Source organism: Pavona decussata, unplaced genomic scaffold (genome assembly GCF_977016875.1).
Source record: "Pavona decussata unplaced genomic scaffold, jaPavDecu1.1 SCAFFOLD_96, whole genome shotgun sequence".
Lineage (NCBI taxonomy): Eukaryota > Metazoa > Cnidaria > Anthozoa > Scleractinia > Agariciidae > Pavona > Pavona decussata.
In genome coordinates this window covers 1,809,279-1,825,724 of record NW_028145513.1, presented here as the reverse complement: position 1 = coordinate 1,825,724, position 16,446 = coordinate 1,809,279, and the positions used below count along the sequence as shown (strand labels likewise).

General features: G+C 37.2%; 1 protein-coding gene across 4 annotated transcripts in view; it reads left to right on the top strand.

The window, feature by feature from the left end:
- The window catches only part of LOC146472898 (CAP-Gly domain-containing linker protein 1-like), a 129,900-nt gene that overhangs the window by 109,317 nt on the left and 4,137 nt on the right, over nt 1-16,446 (top strand). For 3 of the 4 annotated variants that reach the window (XM_085119133.1, XM_085119132.1, XM_085119130.1), the window contains 7 exons: nt 4,206-4,279; nt 5,735-5,852; nt 9,649-9,709; nt 10,390-10,481; nt 12,471-12,506; nt 12,599-12,681; nt 15,805-15,989. In XM_085119133.1, coding sequence (XP_084975259.1) covers nt 4,206-4,279; nt 5,735-5,852; nt 9,649-9,709; nt 10,390-10,481; nt 12,471-12,506; nt 12,599-12,681; nt 15,805-15,989 — 649 coding nt within the window. The remainder of the gene's footprint in view (nt 1-4,205; nt 4,280-5,734; nt 5,853-9,648; nt 9,710-10,389; nt 10,482-12,470; nt 12,507-12,598; nt 12,682-15,804; nt 15,990-16,446) is intronic. The other variant, XM_085119131.1, reaches the window with a different exon arrangement.

The window sequence follows — 16,446 nt, the reverse complement described above, 5'->3', positions numbered from 1 at the left end:
CTACTTTAAAAATAAATTGTTTAAACCATTTGAATCCGCTTCAGCAACCTCAATCGTACCACTCTCTAACCCGTAGCAGGCTCCCATCTGTACAGTAACCTTAACTGGAGAAGTTACGCATGGTGTCCCATTTACTACCTCTTCGATTTAATAGCTGCCGTTTTGGAATCCAACTAACCAATTGTTGGACCCTAATAAAGACTGCCAGTTCACCAGTATTGACTCATTTCTTCCAACTATAATCTGGCTTAGAATAGTTCATTGGAATAGTTGCATCTCAAGTTAACCAGGAATATTTGTCCTGTCATTCCGTCCTCTTAACCTGACAGGTTGTTTATCTCCTGTATTCGTCCCCGCAAGCCAGTCACATTTTCGACTTTGGGACTCTTGCTGAGAGCCTTTATTAGAGCAGGAGGAATAGACGGTCATATCTTCAAAGCTCACACTGTGCGTGGTGCTTTTAAACAATGACAACAGTCAATGTCTTTGTTACAACCGTCATGGCTATGGCTGACTGGCCCTCCCCTTCAACTTGTAGAAGTGAAATTACTAAATTCAAGGTTTTGTGGAGCACGTGAACACATGACCGTAAATTTTTCATTCCCTGTTTCAGCTTGAATGCCTTTTCAACCAGTTTTTTTTTCTGGATAGTTACTCTACAACTTGAAAGAATTGGAATAATCGCAAAGTAGTACAAGTAACGTGAACAATATAAGTGACGTTTTTGTTGGTACTGCCATCGTAGTTTCTTAACGGACCTTATAACCACAGGAGCAACCAGTCATACAAAAAATATCACATGACCGATTGAAATAATGAGAGATGGTAACGTCACTCAAAACCTACACAGTGTCACTTTTCCTTTTTGGACAATGAACAAGAAGATTATACCTGCATTTTGAACTCCAATTTTATGCTATGTGCAATGGAAATGACTCCCTGTTCACCCAAGTATGTCCCACCTTCCCTCATACAATATTGCAAACCATTCCCAAAAACTGCCTTGTATTGTATTGTAATGGGGGCGGGGGATGTTGATAATACAAAACATCCTTTAAAGAAGTATATTTAATTTGTGTGAAGAACAGGCATTCTAGCATGTATCATTTTCAAACAAAAATACAGTCAGCTTACTGATTTACCTTCATTGGTAGAATAATATTGTCATTGAAGCTCAATCCACATAGGACAACACTTTTATAAATAAATAAAACAACTCTGTTTAATGAGGGTGATACTTAACAGTCTTAACGACTGGCAAACCTGTGGCCCTCCGATTCCAGATCGAATTGGAATATGGAAATGTTCGTTTTTGAGGACAGGGGAAAAAGGGAGTACCTCGACTAAAACCTCTCGGAGCCAGGATGAGAACCAACAGCAAACTCAACCCACATATGACACCGAGTCCGGGAATCGAATCCAGGCCACATTGGTGGGAGGCGAGTGCTCTCACCACTACCCCTGCCCCCCCCCCCCCCCCCTATAACATCAATTGGCATAAGTGGGATTGGAATACCTCAATCGCTTTAGCTTACTTGGGTGTGTACTCTAGTGGACCTCTTAGGACAGCATGTTACTGGATTAGTTAAGCTCAAAATCCGCCAATTACAACTCAGCATCATGATGTCCAAAGTGACTGTCATTAGGCAAATGATAATGCACTTTATTATTTCCATGATCATTACCATTACTATAGTTTTTTTTTTTTTAATTTATTTTTTTTTTATTTTGCAATACTAAACAACTACTTACAATACTTACAATGCTTACACTAAACAATACTTACAATACCTACATTACTACATTACAATACTGACAAGATGCCCGACACTGTTTAGATTAATTAATTTGTAATTACATTACAGTACAGTTGTAACACTATTACTGTCACACTACAGTTGCAACAATCACGTCAAGTAAATGCGTAATGTTTACATTTTTTTCATAACAGATACGTGATATTAAATAATTATACTAATTAAACATGCATCCACACCAGCTACCGTTCCGCCCACGTGGCACATACTCCGCAAAAGGCAAGAAAGAAAAAAAACAAGAAGCAAGTACCTTTTAAAGATTGTAATGTGAGAGGAAAAGGGGGAACGTGTCAATTGTAGGATGAGTCATTTGTATTCTACAAGTCCAGATATAGAGTCTTGCGACTAAGAATAAAAAGTAAAAATTTTTGCAAAATAGTGGGTGGGTCTTTAAGCCTATGACCAAGGAAGGGGTTAGCTCAAGAGAACGCACAGAAGATTCGTTTCTGAGCAGCCATTGCCTAAAATTATGCCAGAAACCGGACGTTACCGTACAGTTCCAGAAAAGATGGATGAGAGTTTCCTCTTCAATTTGGCAGAAATTGCAAAGATCGTTATCCCTTAGCTTTATTTTTTTTAAGAAATCATTAGTGGCAAGTCTCCTGTGTAGCAGTTTAAATTGGAAAACGCGAAGTTTTGAGATTTTCGTACATTTAAAGGGCAGCCCGTAAGCAGTCTTCCAGTCAATAGGTTCATTTTTTTCTATCATGCAGTCTTCCGACCATTTCGTTTGGCTATTCACGGGCTGCTTTCGTTTCTTTTCTATAAGTTTTCTGTGTACTATCTTATTTGTATTTTTGGCCTTTAGAAACTTATCAAGAAAACTTTCGTAGTTGATGCTTTCCTGAGAGGTGTTATTTTTAAAGGTTATAACCAGATGTTTTACAGCTGATATCACTCCATAGATAGACAGAAAATTTATCTTGATGTGAAAACGTTCTTTGAATTCAGAGAAAGATAAAAATCTGGTCTCATTTTCCATCAAATGACCGATATTCTGTATTCCTTGAGAAGACCATAATAAATAGTGTATTGGTTTATTATTAACACGAATAAGAGAATTTAGCCAGAGGCTCTGTGACAGTAACTGTTTCTTTGAGCAAATGTTATCTTCGTAGATAACATTTGACCAAATTTGCAACATTTCTTGCAAGAAAACATCCGATACCTTAAAGTAAGTTAATATATCCTTCTTGTGGAGATTCCCTTTGAAAATAATGTCTCCGCCTAAGTCTCTTAATTGTACATTGAAGAAAAGCTTCCATTTTGCCTCATTTCCTTTGTCAAGGTATTTTTTCACCCAACTAAGTTTCAAAGCTTGAGTAAAGAGCCTTATATCAATCATCTTTAAACCTCCATCTTCATAATCACTTATCATTATATCACGCTTAATCTTGTCGCCTTTGCCATTCCACAAAAACTTAAAGAATAGGGTGTTGACTTCACCAATAGCACACTGGTTTGTTGGCAAAGGTGACAAAATATACGTGAGTTGAGAGACAATTAAGCTTTTTAATACAGTAATTTTTCCCAGCAGACTTAATCTACGCAATTCCCAGCAGCCCAAGCTTGCCTTAAGTTTTGTTATTTTTTTCTCGTAGTTAACTTTCAACATTATTTCTGGGTCTGTTGAGAGCCATACCCCTAGAGTTTTTACTTTATCTCTCATCCACCTTAAATCGTGCTCGGGGCACAGTTTTTCTTCGCTTCCTGCATTTGCGCCGATCCACAGCACTTCTGTCTTTTTATAATTTAGTTGGAGGCCGGATATCGCTCTAAAAAACTCTAAAATCTGCAGTGAATTTTGGAAGGATGCCCTAGATCCATCTAAAATAAGAGTTGTATCGTCTGCATATAGACTGATTTTAATTTCCTGTCCATCAACTAATATGCCTTTAATATTATTGTGTTTCCTTATTGCGTCAGCAAGAACTTCTGCGCCTAGAATGAACAAGTAAGGTGACAGCGGGCAGCCTTGCCGAACCCCTCTTTCTAGCTTGAAAAGATTACTAGACCAGCCATTGTTCAAGATACAGCTTTCTATGTCATGGTAAAAGAGCTTAATCCATCTTAGAGTGGATGAGCCAAAATTAAAGTGGTCAAAGGTCTTATGTATAAAAGGCCACTCAATTGTATCAAAGGCTTTCTCAAAATCAAGGAAAACTAGAAGCCCGGGAATGTTTTTAGCAGCTATAAAGTTGATTACTATAGTTGCCATACTGTGATGATCCGTAAGCGTCTTCTTTACAACAATAATTTAAAAGGTGTTTATCGACTAAGGAATATTATCTGGATCACAATTAAATTTGAAACCAAGGTTAAAGTATCGTATTTGTATAGCTTTGATGTTCTAATATTTGTATGCTCCTTCATTTGGTTCTATTGCAGCTTACAGAGGAATTGGAAAAAGCACAAAAACAAATTGATGATTTGAATTCCCAGCTTATGGAAAGTAAAGTGAGGTGGGCTATTTTTTCTCTTTTTCTTGCTGCACTGCAGTCAGTCATGTGTGTTCTTTTATTGTAGTCTTATAATTCACAGTGGTTTCAGTCAGTTCCCTCCTTAAAAGCATAGACCCCTGTCTCAAACGAACCACCCTATACAAAAAAGTTTGAAGCTCCATTTCCATTAAGTGCCCCCATAAGATAATTTAGTTGATAATGTGGAAGAAAATATTTTTTAAGAGGAAATAATATTGTTTGGCTGTACTATTTTAGTTCCTGTTATGTCCACAAAGTGTTTTCATTCTTACATCAGTTGCATTCCCAGGCTGCAGCCCCCGCAACTCATATTTTTTTTGCCAGCAAGAAATCCACGGATCCCGTGTCTTCACAGATAACACTTATTTAGCGCTACCTGAAATCTTTCAATTAATCCAAGCCGATTAACCTTAACAAATGCCAAAGAGCTAGCATACACAAAGGCATATCAAAAACTAATCCTGACGGCTCAAAATTATCAGTAAGAAACCCTCCATTCAGTATAATCATTTGAGAATTTCCCCTCACGATCAGATCAAGATAAACACCATTAAGCCGAGCGGTCGCATCACATTTTGATCAAAAGGGAAGAATCTCTTATACAAAAGGAAAAACGCTTTAAGAAGACGTGCTTGTAAAAGCAAAACTGAAAGGGCTTTTATCAACACAACAGACACGCGGTGGGAGGCGCGCAGGTCTGTCAAACCCATTTTAACATCCTTCGGACATACTGTGCGAATTTTGTTGTTGTTGTTATAAAAAAAATTAAAAATAAAAAACTTTAGTTAAATGTCGAAGTAGTTAGCACTGTACCGCTAATTGGGGACACTAAAATCAGTGAAATAAATACATAAAGTGAACATAACATGGCATGACAAACAAGAACAATTTTTTTCAAAAAAAAACGGAAATTTTATTTCAACAAAAGAAAATCTTGAACTGATCATGTGATCTGTAGGTCTGCATAATTTGCCTGTCAGGAGATGTTTAGCTTGACAAGAAGACTAAATCTCCTTCTTTATATATCAAGACCAGAGTTGTTACATTTCACGTTAAAGACCCAGTATTGCCCATTATGCATTGCGCGCTTGCGTTCATTGGCGGCCATTTTCTTGATGTTGAAAAATCGGAAAGTTAGTGTTAGAAAGTTGTTACAATTCACGTTAAAGAAATTGTTACATTTTGCGTCAGAAGTTGTTACCTTTCGGGTTAATGTTACATTTTGCGTCAAAAGTTGTTACATTTCGCGTTGTTACATTTTGCGGCTTAACACCTTAATATCAGTTATAACGTTCCACATACCAACTACAGTCAAGAACTCATGGGTTTATCTTTTTCAATTCACCTCAATACTGAATACAGTTGTTTTTCTACACGACCATTTTCCACATTTACTATGATTAACTTTACTGAAAGATATAACTCCTCTATTTACAGAGAAAACCATGCAACGGTTACTGCAGATTCTGAGAGGGAAGTTTTGAGGGAACGTTTACAAATTAGTGAGTCAACAGTAAAATACAAAGACGAAGAAATTGCTAGATATAAGAACGAGGTGAGGCATCTGCATTGGTCCTTGAGGCCTGGTAGCAAAACCTTTTATGCTGGCAAATATGTGTGCCTGTTAACAAATCAAAGGCTCCTATGAGAGCACCTTTTGGATGCAAAGGATATATTATATAAATGGGCATCATCTGTACATTTTGCAGATTTTTTTTTTTACAACAGGAGTGATCATTGTGGGAAGTCATAGATTTCGTTTTAGGTACAAGGGCTGTTTACCGAAGCAAGTTTTTTATTAACGTAGCAGAGGGCGACCAGAATTCGGAGGAGTGTTGGAGTAAAGATTTTTTTTTTTTTTTTTTACTAAGTGCGAGGATCTTTCTTCTATTTAATCTTTCATCTTCAGTTCAAAATATATGTTTCATATATTCATATATTCATTAATTCATCCTTCACGGGTATATTACGAACTCACAATATCACCAGCTCCCAGTTGGCTCGATAGCTCAGTTGGTAGATCACTGCCCCGGCATCGCAGAGGTCATGGGTTCGAATCCCGTTCATTTTTTTTCCAGAGTTTCTTTTCGCAACTGCCTAAGTTGGGTACTAACTGCGAGGATCTTTCTTCTATTTAACCTTTCATCTGCAGTTCAAAATATATGTTTCATATATTCATATATTCATTGTTTTCGAGTATTCCTTCATTCGTTCTTCATTCGATTTACCCTTTCATAATCTTTACCTTCTTTAGACGAACAGTGATACTGAACGTGAATGTTAAACACAACTGGTATTTTTTTAGATACCACAGACCCGAACAAGAATGGCAATACTCAAGAGAAACCTTACAGTTCACTGCTTCAAGCGCCATCAACTCCCAAAATTGTTTTTTGCTAATGTAACGCCTCTGATGTTCAGAGCAGGGCTTTAACTTCTGGAATGGCCTTGTGGTTGGCAGATTTTGTTTACTGAGTTGTGAGTGTGTCAGCCAGTGTGATGTTAGAGTGAATTTCAAAACTTCAAAAGTTTTGGGAAAATCGGAGGTAGAAGCAAGAAAGTAATGTGTGTCAGTTAATTATTGCAGTCAGTGTATGTCACTTTGTTTGCTACAACTCACATTCCAGAGTGGTTTTGGCCTTTTAAGATTGTTTTGGTTTGTTTGAAGAGGTTTAGTTGTTGGTACATGCATTTTCAGATTCCTAGAACGAGATATCGTTTTTATACAAACCCCTTCCTCAACGAAGTTTAAATTTCGAGTCCTGCAGAGCACATACCTACCCATAGCCAAGTCGAGTGGCCTCCCACCCCTTCGAGTTTCATCAGAAGCTGATAATTCTTTTATTTTGTTCCGCACGAGGAACAAAACAATTAATTTAATTATTTTCATATTGATTCAGTTCCGCAGCTTGTGACATGCAGTAAGGGTTATCTTCAACAACTTTCTTTTATCCGCAAAAAAGGAGCTAAAATTTAGAGCTATAAATGTACTTGTTAAAATGGATGTGTGATTGCCAGCCAGTAAGCCAATTCACAGACAAATCACAGACTAATCTTGACAATAGTGACTAGCTTTGTGGCTATTTGCGGGAGAAGCAACTTTTATCATCAGAAATTGTAAATGAATTGTTGTTGTTGGTAACTCTGAGATCTTGGAGAGGGGAGAGGAAATGATCTCTTGCTTTGTTCGATACAAGTACTGTGTCAATGGTCTTATGGGCTTTCTGTGGCGTAGAGCGATGACATGGATGATGATGAAGTACTGTACTAAATGTCTATAGCACCATGATGACATAATATGGCAGGTCAAATGCATTAATGCCATCAAATAAACTTTTTGAGAGGTAACAGAAAGCCCTTGGTTGTTACCATTCCTTAAACAAAAGCATGAATAAATTTTTGTTCTATATAACATTGTATTTGACGACCCAGAAACGAGATATTTTTGTCAGCGACCACTGGTTGCCTATTGTCGTGATCAACTCAGTGGATAACACTAACAATTGTGCACCTGGCCTTCTCGTTGGTGCTCCTTCACGTGGACAGGCCTGCTGTTGAACTTGTGATCATATTTTATCTGAGAACACTTCGTAGGGTCCTAAATGCTCTTTTTCTTTCATCAAGGAGGTGTTTGCCCTCCAGCGTAATGTATTGCATATCCTTTTACTGTTGTATTTTCTACATCTGTGAAAGTGGCCATATACTAAGACAATTTTGGCGAGCACCTCTGCAGCATTGAGAAGAATGTCCTGAGCTTTCCTGTTAGAGAGCATCTCCTACAAATGGACACTCTAGGTATAATGCACAAGTGAAAAGAAGCCTCCTTTTAAACAGGCACCAGTCAGTTGTGGATCCTAAATTCTGACTTCCGGTTCCTCTAAATTTCCTTGTATGGGCACGCATCTTCAAATTTAAAACACTTGTGTCATGGTGTATCTTTTCGATGAACATCAAGTTAACTTCCACTGGTTTGCAAAAAGCAGGATTTTTAACGATCTGGGAGCTGCACGTACTTGTACACAACTTTGTTGCGTTTGCGGATGTCAAAGCATGGCGTGTTTGCCTTATTGGAAGCCAGGCGAAATGTTTCAAATCCTATCGTAAGGAATTATAATTTTTAATGTTATGGTAAGCGTGTACAAATTTATTTCTTACCATGCACCAAAATACTGTTCACATTATGATAAGCTAACAAAATGGGTAAAAGTACTTCTATATTACACCTTTTGCTGTTCATTTACGCAAAATATACATTCATTTACGCCAACAGTTGAAACTATACGGCAAATATACGTTCATTAGCACTTCCATGAACTTCATTAATGCGAACGAACTTTCAATAACGCTACTTGCATATGTATTAACATTCAATAGCATCAACGGATGAACAATTGCACCTTTGGACAATCATTAACACCAATAGAAAATCAATTGCACAGTATGACAATCAACCGCGTATTAAAGACATACAATAATGCAATTTGCAGAGAGACGCAGAATCGATTGCACCTTCATACAATCGTTTATTCGAAATGGCCAATCATTAACATGAACTGACAAACGTTAGTATTTTTCGAATAAACAATAGGAAGAAAAAAATATTCGTTAGGGTCATTCATTGTAGTTACATGTACACCTTTTGATGTTCATTACGAGAAAATACGCATTCATTTGCGTAAAATGGCAACCAATTGCGCGAAGATACATTCATTAGCGCCAAACAACGAACATTCGAGCTTAACTCAGATTCAATAACGATTTTTGCATTTTTGTCAACATTCAAAAACACTTTTGGGCATTCTTATGCGTCATTCGACATACAAAATAGAAAAAAATACTTTCATTTGCGCTAATATTCAAGTCATTAACACCATCTTGAAAGTCAATAGAGGTAATAGACAAACATTAACGTGCATAAATCATTTATTAACATTTTTATCACACTGTTTGAAATTTAATAGCATTCATGGACGGCGTTAGTGTGAATAAGACAAATATTAATGCGCTTGTACAAACAATTGAACGTTCTTTAGATTCAATATACAAAAATCAAGAGAGCATCCTCAGATTGTCATACTGTGCAATTGATTTTCTATTGGTGTTAATGATTGTCCAAAGGTGCAATTGTTCATCCGTGGATGCTATTGAATATTAATACATATGCAAGTAGCGTTATTGAAAGTTCGTTCGCGTTAATGAAGTTCATGGAAGTGTTAATGAACGTATATTTGCCGTATAGTTTCAACTGTTGGCGTAAATGAATGTATATTTTGCGTAAATGAACAGCAAAAGGTGTATTAAGCAGAGATCATTGAATGTAGGTACAAAGGTAGCTGTTATTCCTTTTGAAGATTGAAAACATAACCAAGAATGACAGGATTCCATTTCCCAAGGACACACAATCAGTGGAGGGTGAGTGACTTAACTTACTTCAGAGCAATTCTTTTTCAGTGACGCATTGTCAGGAAAACTCGGACAACCTTTCAAAACTGTCAGCATTGTCAGCAGAACAGCAGTTTTTTTTTACATCGTAAGAGCATAAGGAGTTTTGAAGTGGAAGTAGGTCTTAACTTTTCTGGCACTGACCCATATAATTCTCTTCATTGTTCATTTTACTTTATTTTTACTTGCCAATGTGTCAACGTTTTGAAATTATTAACAAATGAGAAACCCTCTGCGATCTCTGCAATGGTGTCGTTGAGGTCATGGGTTAAAATCCTGTTGAATCGTGACTTTTTTTCCAGGAGTTAATTTTGCAGCAGCTTGAGTTGCATATATAACTATGGTGGTCTCTCTTTTATTAATTCTTTCATCCGTAGTTGGAATAATGAATTTTATATATCTAACTTATATTTTTAAAATTATCTGATAAAGCTATAACTTGGCTGTGAGATGTCTTAATTATTACATGATGCAGTAGTATGTTTTAATGCAAAGAAAATACTATCTGTATGACCGTACGATAAGTGTTCCTGAAAATAATATTGATTTACTAGCCCAACCCTACATATGTACCCAAGTAATTGTAAGTCATGTGTTGCATTGTACTGCTGGGCTCTATTCACTGCCTTTTTTCGCATTTTTTCTTTAAGCAGCTGATGTAAAAATCGTATCAAGTAAACTCAATGAAACTGAGAACTTGCTGGCAGCAGTTGAGGCTGAAAAGCACAGTGCAGAGGCACAGGTGACACTTCTATTTTTCTTTATAGCTGACATTCCCCTATAGTAGTAACCCACCGTGAGCACTGTAAGCATAAAAATTAATTTAAAGTACGTGTTTCAAGTCTTCCACTGGAAAGGGTTTCCTGTTCATCGTTGTGGAGGTATGGCATTAACACCCTGCTTTAGATTATCCAACAGATTTGTAAGATCAGACAATGGATTTGATGATTGGATTGGGTCACACAATCTTAAGATGGTTCCTATCAACTAAAAGACCCCTCAAAAAAGAGACATTTTCTTGATTGCACTTTTATTTTTCAAAGCACATGGTACATATTCTTAACAGTTTTTATTTTACCTTAACAATTACATTTAACAGACGTGTAACAAACACATACTTACATTAGTTAAGTAGAAACTGGAGAGGCTTTAATTTGAAAAGGCATGAAACTTTGCTTGTTGTCCTTTCTGAGCATAGAAAGTTGATTTTTGCACGATTAGCTTGCTTCTTACAAAAGTAAGAATAAATGTCATGAAGAATGTAATAAGTACTATGAATACAGGTCTTACAATCTTTAGGATGATAACCATGCATTATCCCTAATTCATCCACAGGAACATACTCGCCTCTTTGGTTTTTCCACCAGTTAACCACTTTATCCCAAAACATTTGAATTACACCAACATATGCGATAGTATTTCTAGCCACTTGCAACGACTGCAAAGAGAAGAATCTTCAATTTTCAGTTTTTGCAGCCAATTATCATTAGTGTCAGAGAAAGGCATTCTAGTTGGTGTTCGATGTGCTCGTTCTAATATTCTAAGCGACACGTAGAGTTTCAAGGCACATGTGTTGAGTAATGAATTCTCATGTAAAGGAGATACAATCTTTTTCCTCAGCCTCTGATATGTTGTATAATAGTAAGTTGTTTTTCCTTGACTTTTTTCCAAATCCTCCATTTCATCGTTCATTGCCTCGACAGTGGTTTTATCTGCTTTGGTGTCCAAATCTGTCTTGACCTTTTGCAATTTGTCTGTCACGGAATTCATGCTTTTCCTCAGTTCAGCTATTGTGGTTTCAATATTCTTCAACCCCGCATTTATCAGCTCAACCACACCTAGTATGTTCAGCCTCTCAGGAATGCTTTTCGAAGTGTGTTGCGGAGCACAGTCATCATCACTGCTCAAGCTCTTTGCTTCTCTCATCTGTTTTTCACCCGGCATGTCATGTTAACTAAGCGAAGGTTTACTTAGGCTGATTAAGGCTTATTTAGCTATGTTGTGGCATTAAAACAGTGACAATGACAAAACCATATCGGAGCAGTAGAAAACACGTCTAACCCATTTTAGGCAGCCAGTTCCAGTCCATTACCGTTATCGGCTACCAATACGAGGACTGACAATTGCTGGTAGTCATGACCTACACTAGAAATAAATGATCACTACAACGCAGAAATACCATTTTATGAGTCCCATGGACCAGGACGCGCTTCTTTGGAAATCAATGTGGGATGCCCTTAAATGTATTAGGCACATGACCATTTGGTGTTTAATTGTTTTTGTTACCTTCTTTCTATATACATAGACCAGCACAAGCGATTGTAATTCTGTCCCCTGGCTGTCCAACAAATCCTGTTTATCCTTTCCAATCTTATCACAGCCAAGTTTTTCGAATGTAACAGTGATTTTTCCTTTGCATTTAATAAATATCAGTTTGTCTCATGAGCTAGGCTTATTTTGACAGTTTTTCACAAGCAAACAACCAACAGTACATGGTAATTTACAATCCTACAGTACCTGAACGGAAGGTCATTCCACGTACTGATCAGGCTTACGGGGTGTGGTTGTGACAATCATGTGAAATGTCCAACTTCACCAATTGCAGAGATCTAAGATAAAAGATCCTAGCTCTCTGACTAGTCAAGATAGTCAAGAATTTCTAGAAACTCTTCAGAAACTCTTGACTAAAAAAATATTGCTGGATGGTTATGCTTATTTCTATTTTTTGCAGGTGGACTTCTTGAATTCAGTGATTGTAGATTTACAGGTATGATTAACTTTTGTAACCAAGTGAATACGTTCAACCAAGTATATGATTTCCAACATCGTAAATGATTGGTTTTTTTTTTTGCGTTTCAGAGGAAAAATGAGGAGTATGAAAAGAAGATTGAACTGTTAATAACCGGAAATGTTCCTGACACAAATGGGACCCTGAATGATATGTGAGTATTAAATGGGTAACTTACTAACAATCCTTGTTTTATTTAATGAGGAGGTTTTATACCAGCAAAATGGTATGAAATAGGTCTATTTGTCCTTAGTGACAGTAAAGGTTACTTAGCAACGGAAGCATAACAACTCTTACGCTGTATGCTTAGATTATTAATTATAAGTTTATTTTACATCGAAACGTGGGGAGTGGTCGCCCAGTCTCCCGAGCAAGGGGCTCATGTTAAAAACGCTCAACCAAAGAAAAATAGAAGCATACGTAATACATTAAATATATACAAAAACACATATTGCTGCGGATTGAGCGCAGCGAGCTAGCAGCAACATAATCTGGATTCAAGAAAAAGATTAAAGGAAAAGTACGTATGTAGGCTGGGACAAATACTCGAATTCATCACTGCGCCAAGAACAACTCAAATGAAACACGAGGACGTCGCTCAGCGGTAAATCGAAAGAAGAACTGCAAAGGAATACCAACCCGACAACAACAACAGTTTCAACAGCGGGAATCCGAGAAATAACGGTGAAGAAATTGTGCTTCGAGGACAAATTGTCGTTTTATCCAGCCGATCAGTATCATCGAAATGTACCGCAGTATTACTATCTTTTAGATACACTAGTCTTAGTCTAAACAGCATTGATTAAAAAAAGGGTAAAAGTATTTCTAAAATCAATCGAGGTTTAAGCAACCTATGCCTATATATCTACCTATGCTATGTCCTTAGAAGAAAAGTTTCATATATACAAATATCTGTCGGTAAAAATATGTACAAAAGCAGGTGAGATTATGCACAACTCATGCACTGGCACCCTGAAAGCTTAGCATTATTCAGATGAGAACGCAATTGTGCCAGTGTTGTCGACGATTTGGTGATCTGGTAATTGACTCCATATGTGCGCTATCATATACAAAAAGGAATTATGCATGACAAGGCTGTTGTATGGTGGCTCCTCCACATTTAACCCAGTACCACGAAAATTATTTCGTTAGCCTAGGTGTAAAAAACTGGGAATTATAAAAGGTAAATCCCGGTCCAATATGACACCCAAAATTTTAAGAGTCGGCTCAATTTTAATAGTCTTGTCACCAATCAAAAGATTGTAAGATTTACCCAGTGACATTGCCAGAGTCCTAGCGGCGTTTACTTGCAGATGCTTAGCGAAGAATCACTGTGTTAAATCCTTTTTGTTCTAATTCAGGGTGGATTCAAATACTAAAGGCCACTCTTGTATTGCGTCATGTATTACATCGTGTCATCAGCAGACAGTCGTAGAGAAGAAGACATAGCTGAGTAGTTAACATCATTCACAGAGATATTAAAAAGAAGCGGGCCTACGAGGCTCCCTTGGGGAAATCCGCAGCGAGTAGGCAGCCAACCTGACATTGTCCCATTGTACTTAACTCGTTGAAGGCGGCCTGATAGATATGACTGAAGCAGTGTTATGGCAGAGTTATGAACTCCGTAAGCTTTCAGTTTTTCAGATTGTGGCAAATCGAGTCAAACGCTTTAGATAAGTCAATGGCAACCACTGCTACATCTTTTTTTTGTTTTCAAGAATCTTAATAAATACTATGGGTTTCGATAAGCACTGGCAAAAGGGTTGGGTCTCTGCAATTACCATATGTAAATTACCCGAAATTTTTTTAGTCTGACCTCTGATAAGCAACCACCTCCCGTAAGCGACCACATATCCTTGACATTATGGTGGTCACTTACGTGAGGTTCGAAAGTATTTAATTGTTTCGTTGCGTACAAAGCAAACAAAAGTGACGAAAAATGTTGATCGTTATACACATGTAATTAAGAGAAAATACAAGTTTAACTCAGGAACAAACGAACAACGATAAAACCAATTGTTAGGCGTGAATTTTAATTTACCTTTAATTCACAGCGCAGGTGAATCGATTTTTATACCGTTTCAAAATCACACGAACACATATCGATAAAAATAGCAAACTGTGGATCCAAAGAAGGAACTTACAGAGTAATTCCTTCCACTGAATTTGGCCTGCTCCTTTCTCCTATCAAAAGGACACTGCTATGCTCGGTTATCGTTCGTTGGAAGACGAAGTAGAAGTAGCGAGGTTAAAGTACTTAGTCACCATGACTGATTTCGGTTTCTCAACCAAACAAATCTGATCCAACTTTTTAGCGTTTGACACAAATAATCTTATGCTGTTTCTTGTAAGACACGAAAATTCACCTTTAGGGATTTCCTTTCCAGCTGCATGCAGCACTTGACTTCCATGTATTTTTGGCACATAGAACCCGGCTTTAAGAGTCAAACTGAAAGAAAGCATTCTTGTTGGGCACAAAATGTAGAACTGGCGTTCTCGGCCAATTAGGAGGGAATATTTTTGCCGCTTGACCAATCAGGAGCGAGTAATTTTGCCCTCGATACAAGGAAAAACATTGTAATTTTTATTGGTATTGGTGAGCAGTTTGCTACATATGCACTAAAATATATATAACTCTAGGAAGGATGAGGAATTTGTAAAGTTATTACGTTCATACGATAAGCAGAAATATAAATGCTATTAAAAAAGGAACTGTAGGGCTCCGCTTTTACGCTTAGCTCAATGTATATATTATGTTAATCTAAACATTTCCAAACCAAGACGAAAGCGATAATTATTACCATATCTTTGGAGTGAGATATATAGACATTTTTTATGTGAAATTTTTATTTGACTAATTTTTTCATCTGCATATCTTTTGTATTCGGATGCAATCATTTATTTGCGTGATTTATTCCAGTATAGAAAAATGAAACATTAACAGCAGCATCATTTTGATTAGTAAGAGGAATAGCCCGATTTTTTTTAAGTTTGAAGATTATGTCTTGTCCATTCTATCATTCAATATATTTTCTAATTCTATTTAAATTAGTATCGATAAAACTCTTTGGAATAGCAACAGCTCTCATTTGATCATAAGTCAAACCGGTAGCTGGAATACTGTAAATGTGAAATCCATTGATGAATGATCGTCTCCTTTTTCACTATCAAAAACGGAAACCATTTCTCCCAGGAACATTTTTTTCCCTATTGTCGCTGTTGCAATCCAGTGATAGTTTCTACAAATCCACCAGTTAATAAATTATTTCGTTTGCAGATCAGATGATGATGAGCCAGCAAGACCAGGATTAAAACAACGGTTGTTTTGTGACATTTGTGATGTATTTGATGAACATGATACCGATGACTGCCCAACCCAGTCTTCTGGCATACTTGAAATCCAGGAAACACAACACCATGGCAACAGGAATGAAGAAAGACCGTACTGTGATATCTGCGAAAGTATGACCAAATCTTCAAGTTAAAAAGTTTGTCTTAAAGTGCATATGACACGAAATATTTTTTTCCGTTTCTTGTAGTTCAACGTCTCTAAAAAAACAACTTCAGAGTTTAAAACCGCTGAAAATTTCTAAAAATCCGTTTTATGAGTTCAAAATCCCACTAGTTTACACCGAAATTTGTCCCGGGGACTGGGATCTAGTTTACTTCAATCGAAGTTGCTTGTGACGTCACAACATTTGTCACGAAGATCTCTTGCCGACAAAGTGGAGTTTTACCAACACCAAGGTCATCCATCGACAAAAATGTCCACTGATTCATGGGAATCGGATAATTCTACTATGTCAGCTCTTCCGAAAACTTGGTAGCGTACGATGAATCGGAAGAAGAATTAGAAATAGTCACTGGAGATCTTGAACCTCAGCAAGACGAACCGCTCGCAAGCGATGGCGAAGATGCG